The following is an 18,331-nucleotide window of genomic DNA, read 5'->3' as shown; positions in this document are numbered from 1 at the left end:
ATAAGACGAATTGTGCTTTTCTTAAGGACAAGTCGTGCCCATGCCGCAACCCACACATCGGCCCGATCCATGCCCCCCTTTACTTTCACTTATAACTTGACAAAATTAGGTCACCCCACCAATAAACATTAGTGGGAAACCACTCTTTTAACACTTATATCTTAAAATTGGCCCGGATTAAAATAGCTTTGTTTAATGGAGAGTTTTGTGTCCGCCACACTCCACTAGAAAAAGCAAAACCAATTCTTCACATTATCCCAAAACACTATATAATTTTCCCTTAACCTAATTATTACATGCATGGACCATTACTAGAGAAGTAACAAACATTTATTTAGACCATTCTGTATATTTTTTGATTCTGAATGAAAAATAAAAAAGAATCCTAAAAATTAAAAGTGTAATAAATAATATAATATTTATTTTGTTTTTTATTGTTGATATTTGAACTACGTTATAAAAAAAATACTATAACTTAAATTACTTAACCAAAAATATAAATAATACTAAATTTAAATTCAATTCAAGTTAATATCAACCTTATACATGAAAATAATTTTTTTTTGAACCTTAAAAAATTTGGGATAATGAGCGGTAGCCGATTTTTACCTTGCTAATCGATAGCCATAATTACAAGTATAGGCGAGGGAAATTAAGAACTAGATGAGAATTCTATTAAAGAATCAACTCAACCAAAAATTTAAGCTTATGATTGAGATCCCAAGATATGTTATATACTCTAATACGACTTCTCACACGAGAGCCCTTTCAGCTAGGAATATGATGATACACAGGTCTTCTTCGTACATAACGCTAAATATTCCACTTTAAATGAGGGGTGATTGAGATTCAAACAGGTGACTTCTTGTCACGCTGACTTTTGATACCATGTTAAGAAACTAATTTAACCAAAAATTTAATCTTATAATTAAGACCCCAAAAATATATATGTTATATACTCAAACATATTCAACTCAACAAACATTATTTTAAAGACTCTTTTCCCACCAAATAATCCAAAGTGTTTCAATCTCCATCTATAAATAGCTAGCCTTATGACTTTCACACACTTATCACAACTAAACTAAACCCTCTTTCCTACGCATTCTTATATAAAAAGACTTACACACTTTCATCAAAAAATGGATTCCTCCAAACAATCTACATTCGATGAAGAGAGCCAAAACCACCAAGAACAAGCCGAAGACGTATTTGACTACTCGTCAAGAGCACAATGGCTAAGAGCAGCCGTCTTAGGCGCCAACGACGGTCTTGTTTCGACCGCGTCACTCATGATGGGAGTTGGCGCGGTCAAACAAGACGTCAAAGTTATGATTTTGACCGGCTTTGCTGGCTTAGTAGCCGGAGCTTGTAGCATGGCTATAGGAGAATTCGTCTCCGTATTTTCTCAGCTTGACATAGAACTTGCACAAAGAAAAAGAGAAAATAAAACAAGACAAAATAACGAAAAAAAAGAAAATGAGGAAGAAAAAGAAAAATTGCCTAACCCTTTACAAGCTGCATTGGCTTCTGCCCTAACGTTTTCGGTTGGGGCAATGGTGCCGCTTTTGGCGGCATCGTTTATAAAAGAGTTTAAGGTTAGAGTTGGGGTGGTTGTGGCGGCTGTGACGGTGGCGTTGGCGGTGTTTGGGTGGTTAGGAGCCTTGTTAGGAGGAGCACCAGTTTTTAGGGCTTCTATTAGGGTTTTGGTGGGTGGTTGGCTTGCTATGGCTATTACCTTTGGTTTGACTAAGTGGATGGGGTCCACTGAGTTTTAGGTTTGATTAAGAATATTAATGAGGTCTTTTATTATTAAATAATGATTTGAATATCTAGTAATATTGTGCTAGTTGACAATGTAACGATACTAGCTAAAAGATAAAATGTCCACTTATGTAAGTGTGTTATAATTTGTATAAGTAATGATCAAGATGTAATTCACTATTATAAATGGAATAATTAGTGTTATTTTAACAGAAGTTTTAGTTTTATGGTGAGACTATATTTATTGGGTAGTGTGTTAAAGTGATCATTTAAAATTTTAAAGTGATTAATTAAAACTGAGCTAATTATATGAATCAGTCTCATAGTAAAATGATTTCATATAAGACAAGTTATACCTTATTTTAAATATTGAGGTTGTTTGGTTGAAAGATGATTTCCTTTGGGATTACATTTTTTTTTATAAAAACATGAAATTTAGGAAACGGATCGAATTCATTTGAAGTGCATTAAGAGGGTGTTTGGTATGAGAATATAAAATGTAATGGAAAGGAAAATGATAAAGAGGAGTAAGAGTAAGGGTATGGGTTGTAGTTATATGTTGTTTGGTATGAAAATCTAAGAGAAACACTTAATTGATCATAGAAAGGGAATTTGTTATTTGACATAAATGGATGGTAACATTACCCTCAAGAAAGGGATTGGGTTAACATAATATCATACCAAACAAATATGTGGAGTAATGGTAATTAAATCCCTTACTTAGTATTAAAAAGTTCATACCAAACACCCCTAAGAGTGTAATAATCATGTTCTCCATTGGTAATAAAAAATTCTCGTGTTGATTGTTAGCTAGTTTTTTATGGTAAACCAAACAATATATTATAACTTCTTTAAAAAATATCAATAGCGATTCTTCACATGTATTAAGGAACCAATTCAATTAAAAACTTTAGATAATTATTGTAACTCCAAGATATATATTATTTACTAACGTAGTATCATGTCTTTTTAAGATAAAGTATGGATGCAATATAAGAGATGAATGAGAATATATAGAACCCATAAGATCATTACAATTCGTCATATTGGCTCTGATATCATATTATTAAATTAACATTTTGTCACTTTTTGATGATTATATATACTCTATTGTAATAAAATTATATTGTATTGAAAAGAATATAATTAATTACAAGCTAGCACTATATATAGGAGATGAAAGATTACATGAATATTACAAGATTGCTACGATAATACACCATACGCAATCAGTATTACATTAACTTACTATATAAGAAATTATAAAATATAAAAAATCAACTTTCTTTTTTAGCTCCGTATAGATTAATTGAGGACTTGAGGTAAGGGTAAAATTAGAAAAGGGGCCAGCGTGAATCAAATTAGCTAGAGACTATAATCAACCAACAATGTTGGGGCGTATTTGGATTCAGGTTGGCATGGACTATGGTCCAGGTAATAAATTTTTTCGAATTTCATCCCTGCAACGATATTCAAGTAGTCGTTGGAGAGAATAAATTCTCATGAGTCACGAGAATTTAATATGAAAAAATAAGAAATTTTTTGGTTATGTATTTCCTTTTAGGTATTTTCTTTTATCGGTTAAGTTTGTAATCTTTTTTTTTTTTATGAAAACGTTTTCTAATTGGTAAAGAAGATGAATAAATTAGTTTCATTAGTTCATTAATATAATAAAGGATTGTAAGAATATTAAAAGTTAATTAATTATTTAACAAAATCATAAATAAATATAATCCGATCCATATGCTAAAGTTAATCTTAGAGTTTTGGTTCTAATGATACAACATGTAATAAAACATCTTGTGATTACTTTTATTAATTATCATGTAAGATATCACATACAACCAACATCATAAAATACTGACATTAATTATTTAAAGGAAAAAATGGTAGAAAATGCACGCAATTTACGTTTGGTTAATAGTTTTGAACTTTTGATAATGCACTTTCAGTTTTATGCGCATTAACTTGAGTTGTTACTGGGATTTCTACTAAGAATTTTACTGATTTTTCTTCTAACAGAAAACCCAAAGTCTTGTAATAAATGTAGAGATCATGCCTTATTTTTGTTAAAAGCTAAGTGGCTTACATTTATGAGTACTTGAAGGTGACTAGACTTAATGTGTCCTTGTAAATAGTTGTTGGCTGTTAATTTTTTTTGTCTGCTTTTTAATTTAGATTATTTGAAGGTGTTGAATATTTTTATTGCCTTTAAGGAAGTTGGATAAATAAGTTTATAAGAATGTTGAATAATTTTTTGTGTTGACTACTCTTATATTTAACATTATTTCATTTATTAGAAGACTTTAAAGTTGAAGACCTAGGAGAATGTGAGAAGAAGAAATAAAGAATGACTTGTATAACCTACATCTCTCTGAAAACCTGATTGGAGACGTCGTATCCATGTTTTAGACTATCGATACTCTTTTGCTTTTCAGTTAGAGTTCTTGTTTTTGCTTTTGCCTTTTTACATAAATCATTAACTACTGAGATTTTTTCTAAGGATACATCTATGGATATTTATCGAGCTGAGGGAATTTTTGGTCACACTCTTTTTTCTAGATATGAATTTTCATCTTCATTCCTTTCCCAAACTCTGATCATATATAATTTTCAATGAGCAGGATATACCTTAAAGTTTCATTTTTTCCATAAATCTTCATACTTCTTTCAAATAAAACTTCTTATAGCCATTAAACACCAGTTTCATTTAAGTTAAATACATTTTTGAAAGACACATATATAATATGTCAGATTATTTAAGAATAATTAAAATGTAATTTTTTTCAGCAAATGCACAATATATTGAATTATTAATGACAAAATTTTCTTTCATCATCATATGTGATTGTAAAAACTAAAAGTAAAAGATATGTACAAATAAATTAAATGTAGGATCATACCATTCACGTATCGAGCCTAACAAAATTGCAATGACGGTCATATAAAGGGGAGATCATATACTCTTTTATGCAAAATCAAAGGAGATAAGTTTCAGGAAATTAATATACAAACTTTCTTGGGTGGAAAGTTGATTAGTTAGGAATTTAAAAGTTTTTACTTACCATATTTATTTTATTATTTTTCAAAAAAATATTTGCAAATCGGACATTATCGAGAAGTAATGCAATCTGACTTTGATTCTCGATGCCCCTTCTCTCATTCTATCTCGTACTCAAAATTAATATATACTTTTTTCATTTCATTGAAAATATATATAATAATATATATTTAGCATTGAATAAGTGTATTGGATACCGTGAAAAAGTAAATATGATATTTTTATTTTTCATTGAAATGGAAGTAGTATTAACATAAAACAATATTATAAACTCGTTAATTTTAAGGATTATATACGATCAGTCGTCTTAATATATCTGGTAAAATCACTATAATATGATTCACTAGCTAATTTCGATTCGCTAAAATTTATCAAAAAAAACACTAAAATCAAAGAAAGTAGTTTTAGAACACCTCTTTGAGTGGAAAGTTGATTGACTACAAATTAAATAATGGAATTAAATATGTGAAATTAAAATTATTTGATGATTACAATAGTAGATAGGGATCTTGTGGTAGTCTTGTGGAGTGCACACTCCCATGAATTATTAAATCCCAAACTTTAATTTTGTTCACATATAATTTTTAGTGAGTCCCAAAGTAATAACTTTAACACATCCTTCGATAATTAATTAATTAAATATTAAAAAACTTCAAAATAAGTCCAATTATCATTAAACAGTATTATTCCACTAAGTATTAGAAAATTTGTTGAAGAATTCAAGTTGTTCTATATATACTAGAAGATGGATTCATTGCTATCATTATAAGAAAATAAATTAAAATAACGCAGGCTTATCAACTAAGAGATCAACAATGATCATAAGCACTAATCAAATAATTAAGGTCAAATTATGATAGGGTCTTAAATCATGGTAGACTGTGATTTGATCAGTCTGATCATTTTGAATATTATTACATTACATTTTTTTAATTCTTTCTAGCTAATTTTATCTTTTTTTATTTTTTATTAATATCTGATATTTCTATCAAAATACATTTTTCTTCTTACGTTTACTTGATGGTACCCTTGTTACCAAGCGTCTTCCAACTGCTATACACCGTCGCCTTTTTTCATTTTTAAATTTTCAAAATCACCTCTTAAAGATTGAAGTTTAGTACTTCTCACCTTGCTATCTCCTTGAAACTCTTGTTGTAAAATCTCCCATGCCTCCTTCACTGTATCGACCCTTAATATTCTTGGAAAAATTGAATTCGCAAGTGTATTTTGTATTAAATATAACGTCTTGGCATCCTGCATTCTTTCTGTCTCGAGCTTTTTCTTTAGCGAATTACTCAAACTGCTTTCATCTTTATACTCTTGGTATCCTTCATCTACGTATTTTTATAAAACATGTGATCTTAATAATGTCTTTATTTTTATCTTCCAAAATTTATAATTTTCTCCCCAAAAATTGGTATTGGAAAATTTGCAATGTTATTGGCCATCGGGTATTTTTTTAACAAGGTTTATAAAATTATGGAGTTTTTATTTATTTTTAGTTGAGCATGCATACAACACTTGATACCAAATGTAGGAAATGCTGATTTTATATTTAAGGAAATTATAGAATGGAGAGTAGTATTGTAATTGAAGGAGTAGTACTTTATCCATTGATTTTTTTTTAATTGTCATTCTTATATCAACTATACATCACCTATTTATAGTAAGTGAATGTCTAATTATTTTGGATATTATTACCTGGAATACACGGACACGTCTCTAATCCGTGTCCGACACGCCAAATGAAGTGTCTAATATTTTAATATTTTTTCGGACACGCGGACACGGCAAGGACACGGGAGGGACACGGCAACGGACACGGCAAACAGTCAAGGACACGTTTTTTTTTTAAATAAAAATAAAAATAAAAAGTTGAAATGTTGTTCTTGATTTTTTTTATATCCTCTTTGAATATTTGTTAATTATTATTTGTTAATGTTAAATTGTTAATGTGTTATTTGTTAATCTTAAATTCTTAATCTTAGTGTTTGTAATTTGAATTTTGAAATGTTGAAATGTTGTTCTTGATTTTTTTTATATCCTCTCTAAATATTTATTAGTTGTTATTTGTTAATGTTAAATTGTTAATGTGTTTGTAATTTGAATTTTGAAAAGTTGAAATGTTGTTCTTGATTTTTTTGTATATCCTCTTTGAATATTTGTTAATTGTTATTTGTTAATATTAAATTGTTAATGTGTTATTTGTTAATCTTGATTTTAAATCTTAAATTTACCTATTTATTTGGTTTTCTTTGATTTGGTTTGTATGACTATTTTTAAATACTCATGTTGTTTATTTGGTACTTATTTGCATTTTATGTGAGTTTTATGTTTTTAAAGTGTTTATTTACATATATCAAATGAAAGATTGTAAAATTATCTTTAATTTGATATATTTATTATATTACCATTTTCGTGTCCCCGTGTCCACCATTTTTAAGTTGGCGTTTTCCCGTACCCGTGTCGTGTCCGTGTTCGTGTCCGTGTCCGTGTCCGTTTTAGTGCAACCTAGATTATTACACTACATTTCTCTAGAATCTTCCTAACTAGTTTTATCTTTTTTATTCTTTATTAATATCTGATATTTCTATTAAAGTCTTAGATTTTTCTAGATTAAAATAATTTGATCACATTACTTTAATAACTAATAATAATTAGTAAAAATAAAATTATTTTTAATAAAAATAAATTTCGTACATTCAATAAAAATAAGTAGACAAAATATAGGTCATATTAGTGAAAATAAGTTCGGTTCAATCTAATTAGATGCATGGTCTAATTGCTTTGGAGTACGATCAACTGAATTATATTATTAGTATGTTAGCTATTAAGAGCTGATAGATATAGAAGTTTACTCTATTGTTTATGCCTTTTTTTTTTATTATTATTAGTATATTTTTTAATACGCTTCCACAAATTTTTTTTTTGAATATCAGATATTGACAATCCTATAATTCATAATTCATTTATTTTTTGAAAATAAAAATTTTATAAATTTTAATTCCACTTTAAAATTCTTGTCATAGTGAAATAAATCATAAAAATATATGTTGCGTATGATTTTAGAATGCCCATAAATGGTGGACAATAGGCACATTTGTAGAAATCAATTATGTTGTAGAAAAGGAAAAAAAAAACTTGATGCGTAGACGTAAAAGTTGAGAATCAAAATAAATAATTATAAAAGCTTAAAATAAATAATTATAAAAAAAATGGAGCTTAGTGGAGGTTATGTGGATAACACTCCATATTAGTAAAAAAAAAATGCCTTCTATATTTGACCGTCTTTCAAATAAATTTGTTGGATAAATGTGTTTTTAAGTTGATTTTTTGTTTGAGTTTTAACTTTAATTTTATTAATTGGTTAAAAAATTTAAAAATATATTTAATAAATAATTAAAAATTAACTTTTAAGTTAAAATGAAAAAAGCGATAAAGAATACAGTGGATGGAAAATTTTATTTATATTTAGTTGGTATTAGGGTCTTTTATACATTGATTTAAGCGTATTAACACCATTGAATTCAATCTTCAATTAGTCATGTACATTGAACACAAAGACCATATAAATTTAAAAGTGATATATTGATTATTTTTATATGGGATTGGTTAGAGAAATAAAGAAAAAAGTCTTAACCACTAAGTGAATCAATGAGAATCCCTATAGTTATTCATTATTAATAATCTCCAACATTGATTACTTCAATCTTTTTCTAGACAATACATCCACTAAAAAATAGCAATCAATTATTATAAAAATCTCGTATCCAAAAAAAATGACTGATTCAAGTAGTTTTATTAAGTGAGTTCAAAAGGTCAAAGTCAAAAGTGATGATTAAGGAGCTTGCAGTTAGCAAGATTCTCGGCTCGAGTATGACCTGCAAAAGAAATAAAATTCAGTACAAATATCAAGCTAGACGAATGGCATGGGAAGACAAGGCAAGACAAGACAAGTATTAAGGCTAACAACATAAACATAGAAGAAAAAAAAACAATCATAAAGACACAAACAATAATCATTTCTCTAATAACTACAATGATCGAGACAACGAATTCAACGTCTCCATCTACTTCTATAAGTTTATCCTTAGTCAAATATTCGATAGTAGCAACTAGCTTAGGTCATAACATGAAATTTACCATATCGTGATGAGTTGGATTCTTCTTTCGCCACATCATTTCACTGTCCTGGTGTATAATCAACTATTAATTCATGTATAATGCTTATTGATTTGAAATAGTTAGAACCATAATATTCTCCCCTTTGTTATCGATAAGTTCTTAACTTCATTAACTTTTACTTTTATAAACTTTAAAGAAATCTAATACCTCTTATTACTACCCATTGTACAAATACACTTTTTTAGAGGAACTTGTAGCCTTACCTTTGGCTTTTTTTCACAATAAAATTAGTTCCTTTTAGTTGAAAATGAGAACTCTTATATTAAGGTCATTAGACCTAATACTAGTACCAAAAGCGCTTATAGTTCAATGGATAGAGCATCTGCATGTGGAGCATAAGGTTTAGGGTTCGGCCCTTACTGGGCATAGGTATTAATTGAGGGGTTTCTTGACTGCGCGCATCTATCTTTACTCCCTCCTTGGGGGAACGGATATGATTTGTCCGCATCTTACAGGAAAAACAAAAAACTCTACCCGGACCTTACCTTATGCGGGATACTGGGAGTGTGCTTTACCTTTACTTTTTAGACCTAATACTAGTATTGCCACAACTTTATCTTTTGAAATGTAGATATATGAAGGACTAAACATACCAATATAAATGAGGAAAGCCCCATAATAGAAGGGACACTAGGCAAGATCATGGATTAGTATCTAGTAAGATAGATGTTGATATAGCATAAGACTAGTCTTATACAAATAATGTTAAAGAAAGGTAAAGATGTGTGGGCAATACACAAACATTATTTGTTGGATTGTGAAATAAATAATGGGAGCTGGTGGCATATGTGTGGAGAGCACACTCTTTTGTATTAAACTATTCCCACTATATTTGGAGATTTCTTAATGTATGCTTTCCGCCTCAGCAATCCATTTGTCCCATTCCATTCATCATATTACTCCTTTTGTCACACCAATTTCTCCCGAAAGCAATTAGTGAGAAAATTAAGAAAAGTGAATAAAATTTTATTTTATAAAAATATTGAAGAAATAAATAAATGAAATGCAACTGTAAGTTAAATATATAGGTGAGAATTAAAGAAATGTGATGGAATTTGGGATGAATTTGAATGTTTGCACCACTTCAAAAGGCTTATTCTAGTTTGGGCTTGAATTACTTATTATCAACTACTTAATATTTTACTCTTGACTTAACAATCCCTTTCACATACCAAGGATCAAATCACCCGTATGTTAATCTCCTCCAATGACATAGTACGTCTCCTTGTGCCGCCAGTCCGCCACTTAACTAGGAAAGATGCTTCTTTGACCACCATGTCAGACCTAACATAGATCACATCCCTCACGACATAAGATTAAAAGATCCTAACACAAGAAAACTCTCTATACAAATCATCAAGACGAGATTCTTCCATCGTAAGGTCACACTAAAAAGTCGCAAATATATACATGTGCTCTTGTTGCTTCATGTACACATATTTTTCCTAATCGAACCTTTATCTCTTGATAATAGTTTTTCGATCAGCAAGTCGTAAATGATCAGCATGTATCATATAGTTCACTTTGGACCAAATCCGCATGAATTAGTTATCATAGACTTTCAAAAAGAACTCGTGCTAATCTAAATTAGTATAAGTAAAAATATAGTCACTGAAAAGAGAAATTTACCTTTACTCTAAATAAAGCTCATTTATCATAGAGCACGAAATTAACTTTAGTTCTAATACAACATATAACATATTATATTAGAATCTCAATCATCGTCTATTAAATTATTACTTTTTTAACCCTAAATAATTGAAATGACAATATTAATCGACCAAAAATAAATTCAAATGTTGTTTTCACTCACACTTATCCTTCTTTTTCTTTTGAGCAATAAGATAACAAGGTTTTTTTTTTTTTTTTATCCTAGTGGTTAAACCTAAACCCCACTAATGTCTCTTCTTCTTCCTATAAATCTCCAGCTTTTGAAGGCGTGTGTTCACCATACTCTTCTATCTTATCATTCTCATTTTCCTTCTTCTTTTCTCTTACAACTTATATCATTCTTTTGAGATTAAGGCTCTAACATTACTATTATTATTATTACAATAAAATGGAAAACACAGACAATTTCGACTACTCGAAACGATCCCAATGGTTAAGGGCAGCAGTATTAGGAGCCAATGATGGTTTAGTTTCAACAGCATCACTAATGATGGGTGTAGGTGCAGTTAAGCAAGATATTAAAGCCATGATCCTAACCGGGTTTGCGGGCCTAGTGGGCGGGGCATGTAGTATGGCTATTGGTGAATTTGTGTCTGTTTATTCACAGCTTGATATTGAGATGGCCCAGCTAAAAAGAGATCAAAAAAAGAATAATAACGGAGAAATTGCTGCCATGGAAGAAGGTTGTAAGGAAGAGGAGGAAAAGGAAGATTTGCCTAATCCATTACAAGCAGCATTTGCATCAGCATTTGCATTTTCTGTAGGGGCCTTGGTCCCACTTTTGGCGGCAGCGTTTGTGAAGGATTATAGGGTGAGGCTTGGGGTTGTGGCGGTGGCAGTGACGGTGGCGTTGGTGGTTTTTGGGTGTTTAGGGGCGGTTTTGGGGCGAGCATCGGGTTTTAAGGCTTCGCTTAGGGTTTTGTTGGGTGGTTGGCTTGCTATGGCTATTACTTTTGGGTTAACTAAGTTGGTGGGCTCCGATAGGTTATAATAATATAGAGTTATATATTTGAACTATTTATATATATTTTTGAAAATATATCTAAAATTCATTATATATAATAATGAATTTGAAAATTTGATTTTATGATTATTCTCAATTTTTATGAATTTGCTATTGAATTATTATCTTTAATGGTAGTAAATTTGCAAAGATGGAAAGAGTATTTTGTTTATGTATATGTTTTATGTCTTAATTAAATTAAGGAAACTACTTAAAATTTTATATCTTAAGAAGTTATGGTTTTAAAATATGAAATATGGGAATAAATTGGAATGTATTTGCAAGATAAGGGATTGTTCATATTATGTATTGGGTTGGAAAGATTGTAAGGAATAATGTAACGGATACTTCTCTTAAAGTCGGGTGTTGGCATGAAATATGGAGGGGGTAATGTAAGGACTAAGGGGTGCCTCTTATGAATCCCTAGCCAACATTGATAAGATAATGTTATGATTGTATATTTTATTGTTGAGAATCTAATAATAGAATTATTGTTTAAGCTCGTATTTTCTATTCTCTCCATTCTTTAATGTTTTTTCCATTTGGTATAACACCCCTGAATTTCCAACCCTTTAGACGAAACCAAAATCGTGAAGGACGAAAGGAAATTCGGGTGTTACATAAAAAGAGAAAGTTAAGAGAATTTAAATAAACGTTAAAGATTAATTAAAAAGATGAGCGAGTGGAAATTTCGACAGCATCTCTGTTAAAAACTGAGGATGTGACAAGGATATATAAATGGATAACATAACTAAACTAATCTAAGGCCTTTAATGTCTTTCAAAAATATGTCACGACGGAACGAATCATCGTCGGCTCCTCAAATCATCAACTCTAACGAGGATCGTGGTTCCAGTGTTAACGCATCGGTTTGACGGACACTAAGGAATATTCTCATTACTATACATCCAAAAACTACGCAGCGGAACTATGGATCATACAAGCCATACGAAGAAATTATACAATCCCAAAAAGAAAAACTTTACAAGTAATGTAAAAGCTACAAGCATTAGGTAACTTGTACAAAATTGCTACGATCGTACTCCACTCTTTCCCCCAATGCAAAGCAAAAGAAGCTCCTTTACCTGTCATGTCAAGCTATGATCCTCCTGCTCCTCAACATAATGATCATAGTCAAATGTGTCATAGCAGGAACATCATAGGAAGTCATGAACAAACAACAACAAACACATACACGTCAGTAATCGATGAAGTTATAAAATTAGAGTCATTAAACAAAACTATAGACAGCGATATAGTATGGCAATAATGAGTCCACTCATCTGTCTAAACACCTCTATTCACTCATGATTTCTCTTTCAAACTACTAATCCCTCGAAGTATATTCAAAAGTAGTGGATCTTTTCTCTATTCATGGCATAGTGACACGGCCAAAGGTGTTATCGGTCATCCAACGCCCGTGGCAAAGTATGAGCTCATTCCCCCTCTAGCTGACCCTCTCGGGTCCTATCTTCGGGAAAAACTAATACACTAGGGTGCTAAACCATATTTGGGTTTGTAAGGCCCGCATGGTAACACCTCGGTCAAGGGTCGGTATCGGCCATCCGACATCCAATGACAGAAGTATGCTCATACCCCCCTTACGGTGATCCCGTCGGATCTCACCTAGGGGACTACTAAATCAACTGGAGATAATCCAGTTGATTCACGCCAACTAATCATAATCAAGGCTCAATAAGTAGGAAATCACTTCGTTACCACACACAACCATGATGCGTTCTCTACTATTCAGAAATCTGTTCTCATAGTCTCCTAATGCTTTCATTCTACTTGCCTATATTACTATTATGACTATTCGCTAGCATAGTTTACCTTCTGGTGCTCTATAATTCTAATGTGATGCATATATCATGAAATATTGATAATACTTTGAAACGATGAATTTGATAATTAATTACTGCGTGTACGTACCTGCAAGCGTCACTGCACGACCAAAAGTTACAAAAATCACCCAACTAAGTTCTACTTTTCTCTTATGAACTGGGAACCTATACAAGTTAGGAATAGAACTAATAAGTTCCCTTAACTACTTTGTCATACTAGCTAAAAGTCAAAGTAACCACTATAATCCATTCACGACAAGTAACTACAGCAACCATCGACGATGAGTTGACATTATGCTCTTGGCTTATTAACGTTATGCATTATGACTTCCATAACAACCTAATAAGGGTACTTGTAATTCACAACAATCAAACCACAACAATTAGCAACCATTATTCCCATTTTGACAACCAAAATCACTTCCATAATCAGCTACAATCATCACCATTACTAATTATCACAATAACAATCAATCGACTAAGTTTCAAAACAACTTTTAAGGTTATTTAATCAATCATCACACCACCTAAAATATAGCATAAAACACACATCATTAGTGATTTTATTTCTAAATCCAAACCCTAGTCATTTCATGTTCAAAGATAACATATTTAATTAGTACCCATACTAAGATTCAAAGAAACTAATACAAAACCAACACATCACCCATAATTTCAAATCACACTTCAAACTCTAAGTCATAAACATGTTCAATTTATTAATCAAATTCTTACCCACAAAAAGATTCAATGAAATAAACACAACCAACATCAAACTCAATACACTTAATAAAACTCCAATTAAAAGCTAGAGAATAAATTAGAGAAAAGAGGAGATGGCTCATAAAGGGGAACTAGAAATGGGTGAGGGTATCGGTGGTTGTTGTGGTGGTGTGGAGCACAAAGGTGGTGGAGGAAGCTGCGTGGGGCACAAAGCAACAGTTGCTGCTGCCAGGTGGTGGAGCAAGGCCGGTTGCTGCCGCCTGCTACCTGTGGAGGACGAGGAGGAGTCCGTTGCTGCTTGTGGAGAAGGAGAAGAGGCGCAGCTGTGCTGGTGGCTGTTCGTGGGGTGGCTGCCGGCTGCTCTTGCTCACAGTGAGGGAGGAGGGAGTGAGAGAAAGAGAGAAGAGAAAGGAGGAGAGGAGAATGGCGGCTGATTTGGGCATGTAAACTTTTAAAGCCTCTTACTCATTATTATTATTATTATTATTATTATTATTATTATTATTATTTATTTGTTTATTTCTTATCTAGATTAATTTTCTTGCGAGACCCAACTAAGATACTCATCTTCGTGTGCTCCCACATTTTAATAAAATAATCATTTTGATTTGAACCTATTTATTTTAGAAATCGTAACTATATTTTTAATATAAGTATGTTAATGTTTAAATTCGTATATGAAAAAAATTTATTAAACTAATTCAAAAATAATTAAATATAATTGTAAAATCTTTAAAAACTATTAAAATATTAAATAATTACGTCATTAAAATATCGGGGTGTTACATTTGGAATATTTCACCTTAAGGAGAGAGAAATTTGATTAATGTTCTTGAGACATATTTAGAAGATAAAATATATCCATGTGAGATCTAATTAGATTTGTCTTAATGCATACTTTTTTATTATGTACTTTTTATAATTTTTTATAATGCGTATTTAGAGATATTGAGGTTTAAAATTTGCTTTAAAGACTATACGAAAAGTAAACGAGAAGAACAAAAAAGAATAGAAGGAGTATTTCATGATCTTGTGCATGTATATTTGTCTTCACTAGCCTTTATTGATTAATAAAATTTAAATAAATTCTTCAAACAATTTTATTATTTGGAATATGGATCAATTTATGTCCATTATTATAATAGGGCCAAAAAATTTATAGTAAAAGTTAAATGACTCATTATATCATATGCACTTTTTATTTATGTAAAGTTACACATGACGTTTGCTACTAAGGAACAATCAGGATAAACATTTTTGTTAACTTTATCATTAATAAGATTACAATTACAAACATCCCTCATTTCCAAACCCATCTTCGGTGAAAGCCTCTTAATTGCATCTAATGAAAATATAATGTGGAATATGAATTTTTTTTAAAGTAAAATTCACCACAATTATAATGCAAATTCTAATGAGCAATTAAGTATTTAGATAAATTGTTGGGAAATTTCATATGGTAGCATCCAATTTTCATGAAACGCTAGTGGTAACACTTTTGTAAGATTTTTCCACATGGTAGCATCCAATTTATGGACTATCTAACTGTCGTAGCATTTTTCGTGAAATTCTTGTTAATTTATGTTTAATTCATCATTTTGTAAGATTTTTCCACATGGTAGCATCCAATTTTTGCTCTCAAATGTTTAATTCACCATTTTAACTTTTAATTTACTGATAAATTTATCAACACCCTTAAATGTTGTAACAATTTTATTTTCATTCAAATTATTGGCATTATAAAGTTCAAAAGGTGTATTACAAACATTAATAATAATTCAAAAGGCGCATTTTATAAGCTCAAAAGGTGCATTCCAAGAATACATATCTACTTAATTGTTACAACATTTAACAAAACATGCATTTCATAAGTTCAAAAGGTGCATTTCAAGCACGAATACATATCTACTTAATTATTACAACATTTAAAGGCGTTGGTAAATTATCTGTAAATTAAAAGTTAAAATGGTGAATTAAACATTTGAAAGAAAAAACTGGATGCTACCATGTGGAAAAATCTTACATAATGATGATTAAACGGAAATTAACAAGAATTTAACGGAAAATGCTACGATAGTTAGGTAGTGCATAAACAGGATGCTACCATGTGTAAAAATCTTATAAAAGTGTTACCATTGACATTTCATGAAAATTAGACGCTACCATGTGAAATTTTTCCTATATTTTTTCCTTAACTACTGCTAAAAAAACCTATCACATTGGATTTTTATACGCTAGGATAAACGAATATAAAAAATCGCCAAGAATGTTTATGTGTAAAATTACTAACAATGTTATATAAGGGCTGATTAATTATCATAAAATCGATCAATGAAGGCTCAGTAATGATCAAAGTAGGACAAATGAAATTTTGAAGTATGTGGTTCAAATTTTTAAACATGCATACAAATTAATATTAAAAAAATGATAATAATTATCCAAGTTTTTGTATGTCGTCGCAAAATAACTTTAGTATTAGTTAACTCAAAATAATATATACTATTTGAGTAACATTCTCATAACAATACACACTTTTATTTAATTTTCTTCTCAAAATTTTTTCAAACTTTAGAAAATAAACATAGTGTGGATAAGGTTACTATATCAGTATGAATTTTTTTAAATTAAATAAATAGTTGGATTTATTTTGAATTATTAACACTAATAATTTTACATAGTAACAATTATAACAATATGAGTTAAGTTTTAAATTTAATTATTTTGTTAGTGTATCGTATATTAATTATTATTTATTCAACCATATTATTTTGCTAATATATTAACCATTTTGCCCCCAACTTAAAATTTTTGGCTTCTTGGGAAGTATTTTATAGGAATTTGTTAACTAGCTAAGAAAAGAAGAAGATAAGGTGAGAATCAAATTTACGACTTTGACTAGGTAAATGATACAATTACTCTTCAATTGAAAAAAACTCGATTTTGTACAACTTTTTAACCAAGATAATTGATATAATGCACAATAAGGGCTAATAGTATGCTTTCTTTATCCCTAATAGATTATCACAGTTTCTTTTTCAGTTTATTCGATCCTTTACTTAATACAATTTCCTTTTATGAATATTTCCTAGCATTTTTTTTTATTCTTATAGTCATCATACATTTTAATTTTTCTTTTATATCATCCATACAATAGTTACAGTCCTCGTCATAGTCAACAACTCAATATCCTGCACAAGTCAAGGTCTGGAGGGAAAAGGATAGCAGACATATCATACTCGTACCCCCTCCACGGATAAATGTGCGCACTTAATTTATCCCCTAAAAGGATAAGTTTTGCAGGATCAGAGTGATTGATATCCAACATGCTTCGGAAATAAATTTGTCACTTTTAACACACACACAACACACATTATAATTATTGCAGAGCCAAGATAACAAAAGCAAATGAGAGGCATAAAGTAAATAAAGAAACTGAATAAGACTTTGTAAGCTAGGCCAAAATTATCAAAAGTCTAAAATGCAAATACTACACCTCCAGCTAATTCTATCAGTGGTTTGGTTCTGGAAAAGATGCAACTTTTACAAGTTAATTTTTATTTGCTCCTCACAATTAATTTTAAATTTTTGTACTGTATAGAATTGTTACAATTTCTTGAACATATGCGAAACTTAGTGGGGGATTGTATATAGTGAGTGCATGTATCTTGAGTGATGACCTACGTAATACAATAGTAGTAGATAGCTAGTATTGGATGCAATTGTCCTTCGTGTGTAAACCACACTTCTGTTGATTAAATATACAAAAACTTTTGTATTGTTTACTAAACCAACGTGCTTTCATACTCATACATCAATGCAATACTAGATTATGCCTTTATTTAATTGTCTCTTTAATGCAAATAATAAAACAAAAATTTTTGTAACAAACTGTCTTTTTGAGAGACCATCTCTTATTGAACTGATTCATTATATATTTTTTAAAATATTATAAGTAGGCATATTTAGACATTTAAGATATTAAAAATAGACATTAAGAATACGAAAATAAACATTAAGAATAATGTAAATAAACATTAAAAATACGATAAGTATACAGTCTTTCAAAAGACTACCTCACAA

At 30.2% G+C, this 18,331-nt stretch overlaps 2 protein-coding genes across 2 annotated transcripts; both read left to right on the top strand.

Annotated features, from left to right (window-relative positions):
* Positions 1–1,092: 1,092 nt before the first annotated feature.
* On the top strand, positions 1,093–1,937 carry LOC130810153 (vacuolar iron transporter homolog 4-like). Its single transcript, XM_057676111.1, has one exon. The coding sequence runs from the start codon at positions 1,143–1,145 to the stop codon at positions 1,776–1,778; it is 636 nt and encodes a 211-aa protein (XP_057532094.1). The 5' UTR covers positions 1,093–1,142; the 3' UTR covers positions 1,779–1,937.
* A 9,016-nt stretch (positions 1,938–10,953) lies between these two features.
* Positions 10,954–12,183, top strand: LOC130810152 (vacuolar iron transporter homolog 1-like). The gene has a single exon (XM_057676110.1). It carries the CDS (start codon positions 11,070–11,072, stop codon positions 11,670–11,672), a length of 603 nt encoding a protein of 200 aa, XP_057532093.1. The 5' UTR covers positions 10,954–11,069; the 3' UTR covers positions 11,673–12,183.
* Positions 12,184–18,331: the final 6,148 nt, after the last annotated feature.

This window comes from Amaranthus tricolor, chromosome 4 (genome assembly GCF_026212465.1).
Source record: "Amaranthus tricolor cultivar Red isolate AtriRed21 chromosome 4, ASM2621246v1, whole genome shotgun sequence".
In the NCBI taxonomy this organism is placed as follows: domain Eukaryota; kingdom Viridiplantae; phylum Streptophyta; class Magnoliopsida; order Caryophyllales; family Amaranthaceae; genus Amaranthus; species Amaranthus tricolor.
Note: the sequence above shows the minus strand (reverse complement) of the source record. Positions and strands in the feature narration are given on the sequence as shown.

Bases quoted from the DNA above. Each gene is read 5' to 3' on its own strand.
- LOC130810153 (XM_057676111.1), top strand. From the start codon at position 1,143: ATGGATTCCTCCAAACAATCTACATTCGATGAAGAGAGCCAAAACCAC.
- LOC130810152 (XM_057676110.1), top strand. From the start codon at position 11,070: ATGGAAAACACAGACAATTTCGACTACTCGAAACGATCCCAATGGTTA.